At 37.1% G+C, this 17,684-nt stretch overlaps 1 protein-coding gene across 1 annotated transcript in view; it reads left to right on the plus strand.

The window, feature by feature from the left end:
* The first annotated feature begins 5,901 nt into the window (after window positions 1-5,901).
* Window positions 5,902-17,684, plus strand: part of LOC123768475 (phosphatidylinositol-3,5-bisphosphate 3-phosphatase MTMR3) — a 44,948-nt gene continuing 33,165 nt past the window's right edge. The window contains 5 exon segments of the mRNA XM_045759051.2: window positions 5,902-6,057; window positions 12,630-12,700; window positions 15,226-15,488; window positions 16,269-16,476; window positions 17,396-17,574. Coding sequence (XP_045615007.1) covers window positions 12,650-12,700; window positions 15,226-15,488; window positions 16,269-16,476; window positions 17,396-17,574 — 701 coding nt within the window. The 5' untranslated portion in view covers window positions 5,902-6,057; window positions 12,630-12,649.

A 17,684-nucleotide genomic window follows, 5' to 3' on the forward strand; every position in this document is an offset into this window, starting at 1 on the left:
ACATTATTTAACATTTGTTCAGTCTTGTAGCCCCAGGGTAGTTATCAGTAGGATTCAGTGCTGGAATCTCTTCACGTTATCGCACCTCACTGATTTCATCCATTCGAACACGATAACTTGGGATGCACAGGTGATTAGAAATTTAGGCTTGGTAAGAGTAAACACTACAAAATTACATACTAGAATCAATTTAATTATAAGTCGATAGGTTAATTACAGTGTTCCTATATTTAGCAAACTTTTATTATTACGAAGATAATAAGATATATCCACAACTTCGTACATCAGTGAAATATTGTTCGGAAATCGTGAATTAGAAGCGAACGAAAGAGTACGGTGACAATAGTAAGGAATTAATTAACGCAACTCGGTTAAAGAAACATCAAATATTAACTGTTCTCATCAGCACCGCTCCTGTGCCAGGTAAGTTACGGGCTCACCATAGCCCGTGCTACTTGCTCCGCTCCTGTGCCAGGTAAGTTACGGGCTCACCATAGGCCGTGCTACTTGGAACTTGTTCCGAGTAGCTGAATCTATAACAACAACTTAACTGTTCAACGTGTCCTCTTAGAAAGAACGTCTCTTTTCACTGGTATGCGTTACTTAAGACCAAAAATTGACGTGCTAGAAAATGGAAGCGGCTGGCGAAAGTGACGTACTGTCTCGTTTTCTGTTTTGGGTCCTCTGACTTAGTCTGGTAGGTTAGGAGAGGACACTTTAAATTGACCGTTTTTTGACGTCGCGAAACCTTAGGAGGACGGGCTGAACTGTTTCGGACAAAATCGGAATTAGATCTATTTTCGGTTCTTTCCGTTCACACGTTCTGTAAAATAATCGTCCTTCCCTGTCAAGTTCAGTGCTAATAAACACTTCTGATAATTTTGTGCACAGTTTGATTGATTTGTTTCAAAGACAATTAAGAAACTCGCGTGTGAAACGTTTCTTGGGTCAACATAAATACTTTGTAGATTGGAAGGCATTGGAATACATCTCCCAACAATCATGAGTTCCGATAGGACTCTGAGGAGTCAGGAATTACATAACTAAAAGGATTCCCCGCTACGAAAGGTTTCGGAAGTTTAAATGGAGGAAGTAGTAGAACAAGTAGATAAATGGCCAATAGAAGAAAGGTGGATAGTAAAGTTCAGGAAACAGGTACGATTATCAGGGTTCGGCGCGTCAAGTTCAAGTACGTTCATGAGGCGATAAAATACATCCCAGAGGCTTAGGCTACATCTACAGTAGCTTAGGCTATTTCTGGCCTCCCGCGCGTCAGGTCACACCCAGGTCAATCCCTCCACCCACTGATGTCCCCGCTACGCTCCAGCCTAATTATCACCAAAAAAAAAAAACCCTCCCCTCACTTCCTTGTGAATCACCCACCACCTCCAACCCACACCCCACACTGCAGCTTACCAACCTACCCCCTCCTTCCACCTTACTCATAGGTACAACATCTGCCTACGTGCACGCAGAAGTCTCCCAAGGAAATACACACAGAAACCACAATCGCGTGATATATCAAATGAACAAATCTTTATGGATTTGTTCTCCCAGGACTAACATTCCCCGACACCTGTCCCCACCCCACCTCTTTGCCCTCCTCGCAACCCCAACCGTTGCCAGACAACTATCCCCGCGCCCTACACCACATTCCTTACCCAGTACCACCCATTATCATGCCCTACCCTGCATGTAAATCCCTCCCCCCCCACCCCCACAATCTCACCATCACCATCCCACCACCACCGCACCTTCACATCCGTTGACCTCTTACAGCATGTTTCAGCTCCCATTTCCCTTAGTTTAGCTACTTAGACCTGTATTGGCTAAATTAGTTTGTAAAGATTTATCTACGAACACAGTTCAACGAAACCGGAGGATAGATGTCTTGGTAGAACAAGTACGTTCAGCTTCATCAGCCGCCCAGGATGACTGGGCGAAAGTTAATTAGCCGCTGGAGCCTTGTAAAGACCCTGACGGTTCCATAAAGCAGGAGTTGAGGTATTTGCGAACACGGCCAGACTGTTTTAGCGATAAAGGAACGATATGAAGACTGAATCAGAGAGGAAACAGCGAGTATTTAGGTAGTTTGTGACGAGGTCCAAACGGAACGTTGAAGACTTGGAAGATGCATAATGGGTCGTGTCAGTGGCTAGTTAAGAACGTTACGATGAAGATACAAAACAAAAGAGCGAAACAACTGCTTCAAGAGTCCATTCCAAGGACACTTTGATCCCACGTTTCGGCTGCAAGTGTAACAATGTATTATTATAACTTAAGAGAGTACGCTTCAAACTTGCAGCATATTCAGGGGCAGAACAATTACACTATTGACGCCAAACACTCGCATGTTAACGCGGAAGATACGAACTAATACACATCGCGGTAAGACAGGTGCAGAAACACCTCAATGGACTTGAGAATGGTCCAGGACGGACCGAAACATCGTCGTCCCTTCACCTTCTAGTGTGTGGTCTGGTCAACAGGTGCAGAAAATTCCCTCGGGAGCCAAATGGGAAAAGGCGGAAGGTGTTGAAATTGGCGCGTACGCGGCCACACAAGGGCTGCGCGCAAATTACAAGGATGGGTGATGAGATAAGACCCCCAAACGAGGCAGGGAGGCCCACCTTTGAGGTGAGGGTACACGGGAAACGGCTGACCACATTCCTTGACACTGGTAGTCAGGTAACGGTAATTAAGAACCACACATTTATGACCTTTGGTCAGGTGTGTCTCGAGGAATTCGGATGAAATCGGGAATGTTCGAGATGAATCTACCTATCAGTACATACCTATCGGTGCCTACTGGGGAATGAGGTCTATAGCTCTTTATGCCTCGCCTCCTACCCTTGTACATGTTGCATATAATTGTTTTTATGGAATGATAAAACTTTCCATTATATTACATATTATTTTATTTGTTTCATTTGAATTAAAACTAATGAAGAAATATGACCAAACCTAATCTAACCTATCCTAATGTAACTAAGTCAGTAATTCATGTTCTTAATGTAATAATCCCATTTGAATTTTTGTTATTATTGAAAATCACTCTGTCTATTAGGCAAATCAAGCTTGCATATTAGTCCAAGTAGTGCGTTCTGGCTAATAGGTTAGACTTGATATATATATAATATATATTATATTATATATTACATATTATATATTATATATACTATATAATAATTATATAAAAATTTTACTGATCGTCATAAAATCATTAACTCCAGTCACTGAATATAATCATTATCTGTGATTAACTATAATAAATATATACTGTATGAACATATATCTTTGAAGCGATATTGCTAGAACATTGTTTAGATAAAGCAATTTGGGATAAACGTTCCCATATTATATATTTTAAATATAATTACCGTAGTTCTTATAACAATCACCACATGGCTACAAAAATATATATGTGAGGTAGCCTGACGCATTCACATGCTTATAGCAGGAATACATCTTATATTATCCTATCTTAGCCATGTCTCAGAAAATAGGACCAAGAGAGTAACTTTTTGGACTAACAGTTTCAAAAGGAAAATTATTCTTCCTTTGAAACTGTAATACCGACATAATTGTACTGTATCCAGATTTTGCTAGTGGAGGCTAATAGATCAACCTTATATTTCAATTTCTCTCGTGATTCCGTGTATGACTGGCCGTTCTATGAGGTGAGGATGTTGGATGAGCTTGTAACTGGTTTTTGATCTACACTGTGTGGTCCTTCATACAGAAAAGGGTAACAGCACATTGCTGTGTGTACCTGAGCTTGTTAGAAAAGAAAATACATTGTCTGAGAGAAGTCTGGTAGAAACTGGTAAGAGTAATTATAATATAATGTTTTCATGATTTAATGCTTAGCTCTTGTATAAATCGTAAAGTTGTTTAGTCAAAGTGTATTTGTTTTTATATTGAGACAGGTTTTTTCTTTCCTAATTGCATGTATAACTAACCATCCTGATGAACTTATAGCTAGTTTTTTTTTTATCTGCGCTGTGTAATCTTCAATCTTCTTGTTTGAGAAGCCAGTTAAGCAAGTCCCATCTATGTCTAATTTAGGTACAAGTGACAAGATGAACAACCCAGCGGGTTTTCTTCCTATTGGGGGGTGTTGTACATACTGCCTATGGCGGTATGTCCACTCACAGGATGAGTGGCGCTGCCCAATAAACTCGCCCCTTGGGGCAAAATTAAAAGAAAAATAGGGTAGCAGCACATTGTTGTGTATACCTAAGCTTGTTAATAAAAACCCCAACACCAGAATTATTAATTTAAAAAAGTAGACTTCTACAGTTGCGTCCCTTCATACTCATAGACAAAATGAGTACTCATTGATAAAGAGTCCGTTCAAGAAATGATATGGTAGAGAAAGTGTATTCGAGATTGTTCCAGAGCATGTGTGAGGTGAGCGGGTGCAGGGGGGAGGGTGTGAGCCAGGAGAGTCCTGACTATTGGCGGGAGGGAAGGGTGTGGCAGGCGGCGGCGGCGGCAGCGTGATGCAGCAGCAGCAGCAGCAGCAGGCGGGACCACGTGATCCAGCACCCACGTGCCCACCCCTCCCACTCACGATCAATATCTCTATCATCTACACTAACAAATAGCTTATAACATCTATCTGCCCGAAACGCTTTGCGTAATAGTGGCTTTAGGCATTGTATGTACTAGCTCTATCTATAAATCCATCAACTTTTGTATTTCACCTTGTATGTATGTACTTTACCTGAATAAATATTTGTATTTGTATCAGCCTTAATAAATAGCTTATAGCATCTATCAGCCTTCCTTGCAGACGAAATTGTCTCTTTAGTTAGTACTTCTGGAAAGGGAAAGTGTTAGTTTCGCTTTATCTAGTTTTTCTGTATAGTTTATATAATTTATTATGCACCTGCCTATCCTTAAGGGTAGTGGGAAATGTTACAGAGGCACATATAATGGGCTCAGGGATAAACTAAAAAATTGTTTAGCCTAGTTAGAAACTTAATTACAGCATTAATTACCTAACAAGATAATGCTTTTATAAGAAAAAGTTTTAAATTTTAACTCATTTCTATCCAATTCGTGTATTATAAAGATCGCATAAAGATCAATTATTTATAAATTGTCATTTATTATGTAGGAGATAGGGTGGAGGTGCAGCATGGGCCGGGCCGCACCACGTGGCTGGCCCATGTTATCTAACTCAGGAAGCGAGGCGGACCGCACTCTTCTCACTTATCACTTAACATTCACATACTTCTTGAGCTCCTCGGTTGTAGTGTGATCCTGTCCTCAAGGTCATGCACTTCTGGTGATAGCAACTATATATATATTTATTTATATTGTCTTGGCCAACTATATTGGGTCTTTATATAACTTTCATCTCTAGCTTACAGGATTGTTAGTTATGCATGAATGTTGTGTATACCTCACACAGTATACTAAGTTTCATCTTTAGGTGACTATTAAAAGAAACAAAACAAGGAAAGAGATGAGAAAAATGATGTATAAACGAAGCAATTTAATGGTATCACTAAGCTATAGTGTACTCGATGAACCCGCTCATGCGAGGCTATGTTCGCTTGACGAGGGAAGGGATTGCATCCGCCGCACTCAGCTGGCTACAAGTAAAGGAATTATAATTGTAACGTCAATGAGTTATTCATAAAGAGGGTTATCTCCGAAGCGAAGCAATTAACGAAGTCAGCTGTTCTGTGACGTCACATGTCCTTGAGGGCTTGTTTGCGTTTCTCCTGATAAGTCTTCCAAAACTTTAATGTCTCCTTAACGAGTAAATAATACCCCAAGATCCTCTACTGCATTAATGGGGCGATACTAGGTATAGATGTATGGATATTTTTACAATAAGGTTTGCTTTTATGGTATAATTTGTGAAAAACAAGATGTGGCGCATTATTGGAACTCTCTGGTGTTGTTATTGCCGCCATATTGTGTGACACAGTTTCAATGTTGAAGTGAAATCCAAACGTTTGCTACAACATCTGCCCCTGGGCTGTATGCTGGTTGCTGTCTAGCTCACCCAGAGTCATAGGTTTGCACAAACTTAGTAAGGTAAGAAGTGTGAGGGCGGAGGTGTTGTAGTGGCAAGACAAGACGTTTGGGTTTTACGTGTCATCTCGCGTCACCGCCTACGACTCGTGTGTCTACCAGGATAACACCACCAGGATATCTTACTGCACCCGTTGTTACCTTTGGCACCTGTGACAATAACACGGTCACCGAACGTTATTCAATGGATGTCAAGGGAAATTTAAGGCATTCATCTAACACAGAAACAGGAAACGTGAAACATAAGCCTGCATGAAAGTGTCACTTGGAACATTTCTTTAGAAATGTTAATTTCTGGTTTACAGCATTTAATAAGTGGGAACGTCGTTAAATATATCTCACAATTTTTTTGTTGATACGAACTATTAATTTGATTAAACAATATATATAATGAGACAATTATACTCTAAAGTTGTCTTAGTCTGTTGTGGTCCAGTTCTTGAACCAATTGTGCTATAAAAGACTATTTATATATACGTTAACTGTGTTTATCAGATCATTTTATCAGATTGTAACTTGCTTAGCTAAATGAATTTGGGTTGTCCCTGAGCCCATTATGTACCTCTGTAACCTTTTCCCAGGGATGGGTATGGGGTGCATAATGAATGAACCCAATGATATTAAATATTAATGGGAATGTCACTTATGCTATGGCCTGTCTGCTTCCACAACACTCTTTGGTGCTGATGTAATGCAAACAAATTATGTACACAATTGAATGTTTGCCTTATTGTATAGTATGTCTGAAATAATATGCAAATAATGATGTACAATACAGTACTGTAAATTTTTAATTACTTTGGAGCCTAATTGTTGCCACCCTAATGATTTTTTTTTTTGTAAATATTTTTTTATAAATCCTTTATTTAGAACATTTTGGTATATATTAAAGACTTCTGACTGTTCAGTCTATGCCAGATAGTTTAAACGGGTAACGCTAAAGAACTCGGAAGAATCCAAAACGTGTGGTGGTATTAAAATTCTGACATCATACAGTAGTGATGTCGCATGTCTCATATACACTATACATAAACAAGTTAACTCTTATTTGTATTGTGTTGAGGTTGGATTGACTTGGGTTGGTTTGAAGACTATTAGTGATGTAGACAGGATAGATGTTTCTCAGATCTTAGACACTGTTCTTTGATCTGTAATCTTTGGCTTGAGAAGTGACTGCAGTATTTTTTTTTATTTTACTGAGTGAACTCATTTATTGTAACTCAGGTTTTTGTTTACTAAAATATGCCATAATTGCAGAACATTTAAATTTAGAAGGCCTGGAGAATGACATGAAGTACTGTTCTTTGAAACCGAAATAAAACGGTGTACTTTTTGTAATTGTCCAAGGCCCTTTGAGTTTAGTTACTGGGGATTTTCACGATTTCCTGCGCTGACATGCTAGGGGTATACAAGAATAGATGGTTATATTAGATATTCTAGAAATTACAATGTTTTAACCACTGCCCTGTGCAAAGCACCTGAAGGTGCTCTGAGGGTTGGGATTTTTTTTTAATTAGGCCATATTTTTAAGTTTTTAATGTTTTCATTGCTTTTTGTGATTTGAAATGATGATGATTGAGTTTGGAAACATTTTGACATTAGCTGAACATTTATAAAAACAACAAAATTATGTCCTTAACAACTGCACCATGAAATTTTTGCCCAAAACAGGTGCACAGTGCAGGGGTTAAAATAAAATTAGTGAACACGGCATTAAAAAGAAAAATATTGATCAGTGCCTACCTAAAATTTATCATAAAAGGATTCTATATATCTTCTAAGTCTAGGACTGTTCATTTTCTTCCATGCATAATTAATTTAACTTGGTTTTAGGCACTCAAAATGTTTGAGGAAAAATAAATGTTGGTTAGATTAAACTTACGGTTTTTGAGTACAAAACTCTGAGGGTATTATAGTACATGTACTGTATTTAGATACAGTACAGGATAATAGTTATTACAGTATAAGAAAATCAGTAGGTGCCATGAGGATGATTCGAACCTATGGTCTTGGTACTCTCAAGTGGTCTGTTTAATTGCCCAAAGCTTTCTAGCATTAAGTAAGTAATGAAGAAATATGACATTTACTCGATATAATGTTGGTGCTGAATGTAGAACATTGGGAAAAAAAATAGTTTTGTTCTGAATTAATATCTTTTTATAATGAAATTGGATCCATCGAATCACCCAAAGCCACAACATTGTCACTTGGATTGTCGACTTCCTGTACTCGCCTAGTTGTACTCGCCTAGTTGTGTTTACGGGGGTTGAGCTCTGGCTCTTTGGTCCCGCCTCTCAACCATCAATCAACTGGTGTACAGATTCCTGTGGTGCCACCTGCCACATAGTTTCATCTAATTTCATTATAAAATAATATTAACTCTGAATAAAAATGTGTTTTCATGTTTTACATTCAACACTAACATCATAGTGAGTAATGTCATATTTCTTCATTATTTACATAATGCTAGGAAGCTTTGGGTAATTAGACGGACCCGTCCCAAACATTTGACAGAAGGTTCGAATCCCCCCTACTGATCCTACTCAGCTCCTACTGATTTTCTCATTGATTCATCATGTAAATGTGATTTCCTTGTTTATATATATTGTACTGTATTTGTGATAGTATAAAACTTAATACAATGTACTGTATAAACAATGGAGCCAAAATATGGTGTAGTATAATATTCTAGAAGTAGTGAAAACTAAATTTGGGCCCTTTTAACTTGCTTGCCTAGTTGTATTTGCGGGGGTTGAGCTTTGGCTCTTTGGTGTTTGATGGTTAGTGTTTGATCCAGTTTGTGGTTCGGCAAAGCATATTAATCCTGTTCGTGGCTTGGTGAATATATTGATCCTGTTCATGGCTTGAATATGTTGATCCTTATTCAGACAATGAGTCCCAATAACATGGCTGAGGACTGATGACCACATATCTGAAAATGAAGAAATGACAACGTTTCGGTCATTTCGGTCTGGACTAATGGTCTGGAACCGTACCATTATCAAATGATAATGGTCCGGGACACACCGAAATGTTGTTTCTTCATGTTCTGGTGTATGGTTTGGTCATCATATTGATCCTGTTCATGGCTTGGTGATCATTATATATAATGATTATTGGTCATTGTAAATATGAAAGAGCCTTCCCTTTCTCATTAGAAATCGGTTACAAATACTGTGTTTTAATATTTTTTTTAGTGTATTTAATACTTTATACATAATTCCTTGGTAAGTATGTTTATATTTTGTTTTATTAATATTTTCTATACATTGAACTTTTATGGCTTGCAGTTGAGTTAAATGGTCCAAATTTTCAATTTTAAAATGGAGACAAACTATTTTTTGGTCCCTCTACTTTTGTGAAATTGTAGACAAAGAATAAAAGAAATATTGTTCTTGGATTTTGGAGCATAAATACTTCTCATAAGCTGCAGACTTTTGAAGTAGGGTCTTGCCACAATCTTATACTCAAACGAACAAATCCACAAGGGCCGTGACGAGGATTCGAACCTGCATCCAGGAGCATCCCAGACACTGCCTTAATCGACTGAGCTACGACAGGGTTAAAAGAGTTGAAACCGAAGTTCTACTGAACTTACTGGATCCCGTAGCCTCTCCGAGGCACAAACCAGGATTTTACACAACTCCCCCCTGCACCCGAGCTATGTTAATAGGCCGTTCTCCCTCTTCGCCCTTACATCATTACACACAGAGATCACACTAACGTGATGTATCAAATGAACACCATGACTCATTTTGTACTCAAACACCGTGACTCATTTTTCCATCAGTTGACTGTAATATCGTCTACTATTTCTACAAGTCCAATTATGGATACCCTATTGCCTTTATAAAATTATATACCTGGGGTTGACAGGCTGTGACAAGGTGACATAGCAACGTGCGACATGTTTTCTTTGCTGAAGCTCTGAAGGCTGATGTTACAGTAGTATCAACTTTCTCGAAGTTGGATTAACAGCCATTTTATTTGTTATAATTTGGGGGAAACTATTAAATATAGATGACAAGAAATATACCAAAAATAATCTTTAAATTAACACTGTACTTTTAAGTATTTTTGGCCACGAAGATTTTGTTACAAACCATATCTTCAGTATGCAATACTGTATTTTGGGCAGAGAGTGTTTATATAGTAAGTTGGCTAGAGAGAGAGAGAGAGAGAGAGAGAATTACCATATATAAAAACAAGGGGTGTAGATATTTGTTTCTGTGAGGCCGCTTTCAGCTGGCTGCTGACAGACTGTAGCTTGACGAGATCTCTCCACCCATGAAAAGTGCCAGCAATCATGAGTTGATTATGGACTACCAGTAGAATGTATATACAGCACATGTTTTGTAAAGGAAAAATGGACTCTTATACGGCATGCCAGTAGAGTAATGTTAAATGGGATTATTTGGATATAGATTAGTGATGATTGGACATGTGGCATTAAGGGGCAGAAGTGACAAGGCATCCTCGGTGACTAGACCATAAAATGACGGATGGGGACGAATTGTTGACCAGTCTCATGGCTTTAGAGGATTACAATCCTCCAGACAGCCAGATAAGCCACAAGTTATATTTATTTAACATGCAGGAGATCATAGGGGTTGTTTTGAGAAACTACAGCATAGGGATAGAGTCCAGGATTCCAAATATATTTCTTTGGGTTTTTGACAATCTTACCTGAGTGAATAATGCTTAAACTTAAGATTATCAGACTAAGGTGTTTAGATTGAATATCTTGCCTATGTTTAATTGGGAATTGTTAACCATATTGGTAATTTTGATTATTATACTGTATACCTACCTAGTTGTGCTTGTGGGGATTAAGCTCCAGCTCTCTGGTCCTGCCTCTCAACTGTCATACACCCGGTGTGTGTGCATGCATGTGTAAGTAATAAATCGTACCTCTGCAAGTTGAACAGAAGCATCAGGCAATAGAAATAGTTTGGTGTGGTTTCCTATTCCACTCACGAATTGAACCTGGGATCCCCAATTGAGTCAAGAACAAAGCCAATTGCTCTGAACTACGAGACCCATAAGTGTGCTGCAGTTGACACATCTACTTTATACATACCTAATACTTCTGCATTACCTGACCCTCCCCATTCTGATGCCAGCTCAGTGATACATGAAACGTTTATACAGTGCTACACTAAAAATCAATTTGTGAAGTTATTAATACAGTAATAGCATTGATAACCAATGGCAGTTTTGCAATGTTTAGCTGCATTTACAGATGTTTATACACATTTCTACAGTTTGCTCTTGGTTATGCTAATACCTTTCTATATGTAAAAATACATAATATACTGTATATTGCTATACAAATTACTTCAGTAATGTCTAGTTTATAAATTTTGAGAGAAGTGCGAGTTGTGGTGTGGGGCCACTGATTGTAAACACTGCAATGAGTAAACAAGTGTCCATTAATTTATATTTTGCAAAACTATTTATAGGCATAGAACATTTACTTGGGTATCAAAATACTTGGAATTAATGAGCGCAGGTACAGTATACAAAGAAATTGGACACTAGCTGTTAGGCGAGCAAGAGCACTAGAGTTTACCAAATGTTACTATATACATTTCCACATTGTGCAGCCATTTATTGCTATAAATATTTTTCTATACAAATGTAGTCATATATTTGATCTATTTTGATGTACAGCACTTGAATTGTATTCACTCTGCCTCAATATAGCGCGCGCACAGTAGTCAAACAATTTTGGATATTTTGGAAACTGATAAGTAGTCATTGGAAATAAAACCCAAAGCTAAACACATGAAACACAAAGAAACATATGAAACAAATGAAACCCAAAGCTAAACTTCAAAACTGATGCTGTTGTTTTTTAGATTCGGCTACTTAAAATAAAAGTTCCAAAGTAGCACGGGCTATGGTGAGCCCGTAGTGGACTTGGCTGGCACAGGAGCGGGGCTGTAACTGATGCTAGAATTAGCTTATATTGTTACTTTGATGTTTGACGAATTGGAAATGTTGAAACCATTAGTAAATTGAAGGCCATTTGTAATGTAAACTAGGGACATTATCATGCTCACTATCAAGTACAGTAATAATTTTTGTATGAGCAATATTGAGATAGGAATGGCTGATAACAGAATATGTAGATAAGTCTGCCAAAAGTTGTCATACACTGCTCTTGTGGTATCATAGGAGAGACACATTTGCTGCTCTTTCATCCTGGTCAGTAATATAGCTTCTTGAAGGGTATGGGGTTTGGTACAACTAGGACACGTGCGTATTTTGCATTCGAATATTAATTTTGCATTTTTGGGTATTGCAGATGTTGATACCCAACAAGTGTTGCTGCAGTTACTGTAGTACTGTATTGTACAGGATAGCTCTTAAATGTAAAATACATCTTTTGCTAAAATTCCTTCATTCATCTTTACCATAATTACTGCATGTGTTTTTTCTATATTTAATTTTTGTTTTTATCCATTTTTATGTGGAAATTTTTTAAGAGGTTAGTTTTAAATGAAGGCTGCAACACATTGAAAACATTCAAAGTTGGTTTTCTATATTATACTGTATTGTTTTCCTGCCAGGGGTTGGAACAGTTGCTGGGATGGAGTCAGAGGATAGTGGTGGAGGAACAGCAGACACATCAACATACCAGGTATTTCACAGTAGTACAGTAATTCTCTAGTCTAAGTATAGTTTGTAGTATTATAGAGACAACAATAAATGATAATTATAACAAATGTCATAAGATTTAAGTCTTAATAATCATGAAAAAAAGCATAACCTGGGCTATGTGGTAAACGACTTGTTATTCGATCTATCCAGCCAGCTATGCGACTTTTCCAAACTGGTCTCAGCCAAGATTGGTTACTTTTTGGCTGTCTAGATTATGGTTGGTTACTTTTTGGCTGTCTAGATTATGGTTGGTTACTTTTTGGCTGTCTAGATTATGGTTGGTTACTTTTTGGCTGTCTAGATTATGGTTGGTTACTTTTTGGCTGTCTAGATTATGGTTGGTTACTTTTTGGCTGTCTAGATTATGGTTGGTTACTTTTTGGCTGTCTAGATTATGGTTGGTTACTTTTTGGCTGTCTAGATTATGGTTGGTTACACGGGAACCATTTTATACTGTCTGCATTTGCTTGGCTAGTTGCTGAGCAGTTGTACTCTCCCTTGCTATAGCAGTGAGTTTTATTATTGATTATAATTGTAAACCTTGTACAGTATTGAACAGAAATTATACTGGATTATACAGTCTTCAAATAAAAGCACTCCATTCAGGTACAGGTATTGGATAATTGTTAATAATCAAACCATCTGAAAATCCAAGGAATTGGATAATGGGTCTGTATTTGTATTCAAATCTTTCATATACTTTTGCACAGTATAACTATGTATCTAGAGCAATGCTTTTTAGATTATGTCCAATTAAGTTCTAATTATTTTTGTACAGTATATTTTTAATTTGGCATATCTTGACATGCTGTAATTTAACATGTACCTGGTATGATAAAAATTCCTTTAATGCATCTTTCAAATGTAAATGTGCAAGACATGTAGGAACTATCATTATTTGTATTTTGCGATTTGCAGTTGTCTTGTTGCCCTTAAGTGGCCAAAAAAGTATTTCATGGATATTATTTAACCATCTTTTCCCTGGATCCCAAGCAAAGTAAAATTCCCGTTCCCCAAAGTTTCCCCTACTAAGTCTTGTGGCTACCTCTGCCTTCCCCATCACTCCTGAGTGCCCTGTGGTTATTTAACGGTGACTATGGGGGAGCGAGAACTAGCTCATCTTGTCCCACCCCTAACTGTTTATACCTGGTAGTGCTCACTCTCTCAACATTGTTTCATCATATTCTTTCGTAAAGTTGTGTATGGAATTGGCCTCGACCTCATATTTAAATTCGTTCCACTTGTTGACCAACCTGTTCGGTACCATGGCCTCTCTTTACCAAGTCCCCTAATACGTCTTGTGCTCCCCAATCTTCCCAAGCTCCTGAGAAGGTCTTGGCCATGTCCCATCCCACCCAGTGAGTTCCACACAAGATCCTATGTTCAAATAAACTTTTGAAAGGATGTTGCATTTTAGTGATGTTAATCACACAATATTCAAGGTAATGATACAGTACCTGATTATTAATTTTGAAATTACACATTTCATTTTATAAAAATTTGTCATAATTCCCTTTTGATGTGAAATCCGTATTTACTTCAAATTGAGTCAACATAGAATTCACAAATATTTTGCATTCAATATTAATAAATTGGTAAATATGTACTGTAATTGATATGGCTATTAATTGTCAGTCATATCTAAAGGGTACTGGAAACCCACTTCTGAGTTAAGAATTATAATAATTTAACGAATTACAGGATGTTTATCATTTGCATGTACGTACAGTATTTTCCACGTGTTTGTATAAAATAAGTGGAAAAATAAGGTGGTAATGTAGTGCTTGATAAATTGTAGGTTATTGGTACGTGAAAGTGTGTAGTGTACATGCATGTGTTGGTACAGGTGTGTAATACATTAAGTGAGAACATGTGACTGGTGGCACTTGGATATGACTCACCACAGTGATGTGCAGGTGTTTAAATAGACTTGGCTTATGGGTCATATGGTTAGGATTATTGTAGGTTGGTTTCTTTTATTGTTAAAGTTAAAACTTGACATTATTAAATATGAGCAGACAGCACATAATGATTAAAGGGAAAGTATTTATTTTAAATTGGTAGAGATGGATTGCAGTAGTGTAATTGCTTACGTGCCTTTTATATAATACTGTGTATAGTGTGTGCAGCTGGTGTCTTCAGTTCAAAGTTGTGCAAGTTAGAAGTAGATTTTGTTTTTTAATTTTATTAATCCATGGTTAGGAAGAGTCGAGGCATTGAGTAGTATTTTGCTGTTTATTTATGCATTAGTTAATGTGAATATAGAGGAGAAGAGGATTAAACTCCGATTTGTCTTGCACTGTTAAAAACTTTGTACAGTACTGGATATTGCCAGTATCGCCGTGTCCCTACAGTACTGGATATTGCCAGTATTGCCGTGTCCCTAATGCTAGTCATGAAAGTTCCATAACATACAGTATCATAAAATTAAACACTAAATTATTTCATGCATGCAAAATTTAATGCTAAAATTGTTTTATTTTTGTGATTTTTTGATCTTTGCAGGTCTTGGCTGCTCAGGATTCATACCCCAAGCAAATCTGCCAGTTTGACGAGCCATCTCTGTCCATTCCATTCGTTCCTCTGAATGGGGAGTATGCGCAGTTTGTGGGGCGCACATCAGATGGACTAATTGCACTCTCGAACTATCGTGTGTTTTTGCAGCAACGTGATGTAACCTACCATATACCCTTGGGAGTTATTGAGGGAATTGAGTGTCGTGAGATATTTTTCCTCTTTCTCCTATGTAAAGATACCAAGTCATACAAGTAAGTATTTAGGTTTTTATATTGTTTAGTGTAGTGGTCAGTTTACTGTTGCTGATGTGAGATGTTGCCTTAGTTGATATTACTGTTTTTTACAAAAAAAAAAAGGCAAAACAGCAGATTTAACAAAATACAGTATTTATCTTTGGCTTGTCTAGTAGTAATGTACTGTACAGTATTAACAATAACCTTTTCATTTCTTAAATTGGTTTGTTAATTATGGAAAATCAAGACACAAAATTGGCTTCTAAAATAATTTAGTTTATTTTAATCTAACTTAAAAATACTCCTTTAAATGTTCTAGAAAAACATTAGAAAAATTCAAATGACTTGCGTCTGACAAATATTGATGGAAAGTGATTTAATTTTCAACTTTATCTGCAAATTTTGTCATCTTTTTTTCCATATAATTCACATTTAATAAATACTGTACTGTACAGGGTACTGTACAACAATAGATTGTGCTGATATATAGGTACCAGTAACTTGTTTTGTGTGTAATATATAGGTTGGGCAATTTAAATTTCCTTTTTATATATATTGTTCCCATTATTTCGTTTAAAGTACTGCATAGAACAATTAGAAATTCTAAGAATATATTTGAGTTTGTTTTATTTATACTGTAGTTTGATATTCAGTCAAAATCAGAATTGCTTAATGTTTTCTATTTTATTTATACCCTCATATTTGAGTAACCAAGTTTGAAATAGAAATACTAGTATAATACATTTAATTATTTTGCATTGTATATAAAATGACATGTTTATGGTATGTGAACTTCAGGTGTACCTTTGGTACCAACGAGCAGTGTGCCGAGTGGCAGCGGCGTTTGACCAAGGCTTTACTTCTTCCTCAACGCTTGGAGAATGTTTTTGCCTTTGCATTCTATATGTGGAGTATGGAGGAAGCTGGGGAACTACATAATAATCTCTCGGAACCTGATGGCTTGCAGTCGTATGGTGTGCGAGTGGAGAAGATGTTTGATGAGGAGGTAGGCTGATGTGGATATGTGGCAATGAAATTAAGTTTGGTATCCTAGTGTCTAGGCTGTTCATTTCAGGTTGTCATTTTTCAGAGTATTTTATTTTTCTGTAGAAGCATTTGTTTGTAGAATGTAAAGGACAAATAATGAAATTACAGGGATTGGAACAGTACAGAAAGAAACAAGGTATTAAATGATGAGAGAAGATGGATTCCATGGTGGAAAAACGTTGCCTGGATCAGATATTTGCATCGAGACAACTGGTGGGAGAAAGGCAAGTGAAAGGGATTGTAAGGGGTATGGTCATTTTGTACTATGTAAAAGAAAGCATATGACCATGAACAGAGAGGTACTTTGGTGAAATGTTAAATGCCGAGAAGTAATTTTCAGAAAATATACCGTGTATTAATAATAAGCAGCATATAGACAATGAGTTAACTGGTCTCGTATAAACCTGTATGGATTGAATCGTGAGGGAGTGCAAGGTAAAACTGTTGAAGGGTACAAATTTATTGAATCATGGGAACATATGTTCATCAGATTCTATGTAGATATACCGTTGATTTTTTTTTTTTTTTTTTTAAGTGTGTGTTCTTTAGCAGGGGGTAATGTAAGCTACGTGTTTACAATTTTTCATTACAATATCTCTAAAGTATATTTAAAATAATGAGTGTAAATGGATAGGAGGAATGTGAAAAATGGGAAGAACTGGTGAATATTTATAAAATCATAGTGTAGAGATTGTGTGAAAAGACATTGTAAATGGGGAGTGAATAGTTAATTTTATTTCTAACCATTTGCTTGGAGTACTGTAACCATTTGCCCCTCTAACTTTAGTTTTAATATACTAATTGTGACTTGGAAGAAATGGTTTGTTAGCATAAGAAGTTGTCATGCCTCTATAATGATTTCATTTACCTCAATTTAGGTTCGACGTCTTGGTTTTGACTTGGGAGGAGCATGGCGGATCTCTTTAGCAAACAGCGACTACCAGCTATGTTCCACGTACCCCAGAAAGCTGGTAGTACCAGCATCCATCAATGATAACATACTGGAGTCAGTTGCTCGTTTTAGATCTGCTCGAAGGATACCAGCTGTTGTTTGGAGGTTAGTTTGTGTTAATAGAATTTTTTTTCATTTCAAGACATTTATTGCTTGAGTTGCCCTCTCTTTGGGCAACTTTGTAATGGGATGATGATAATAGCTTAATGAGCATA

The sequence above is a fragment of the Procambarus clarkii genome, chromosome 35 (genome assembly GCF_040958095.1).
Source record: "Procambarus clarkii isolate CNS0578487 chromosome 35, FALCON_Pclarkii_2.0, whole genome shotgun sequence".
NCBI classification, from domain to species: Eukaryota; Metazoa; Arthropoda; class Malacostraca; order Decapoda; family Cambaridae; genus Procambarus; species Procambarus clarkii.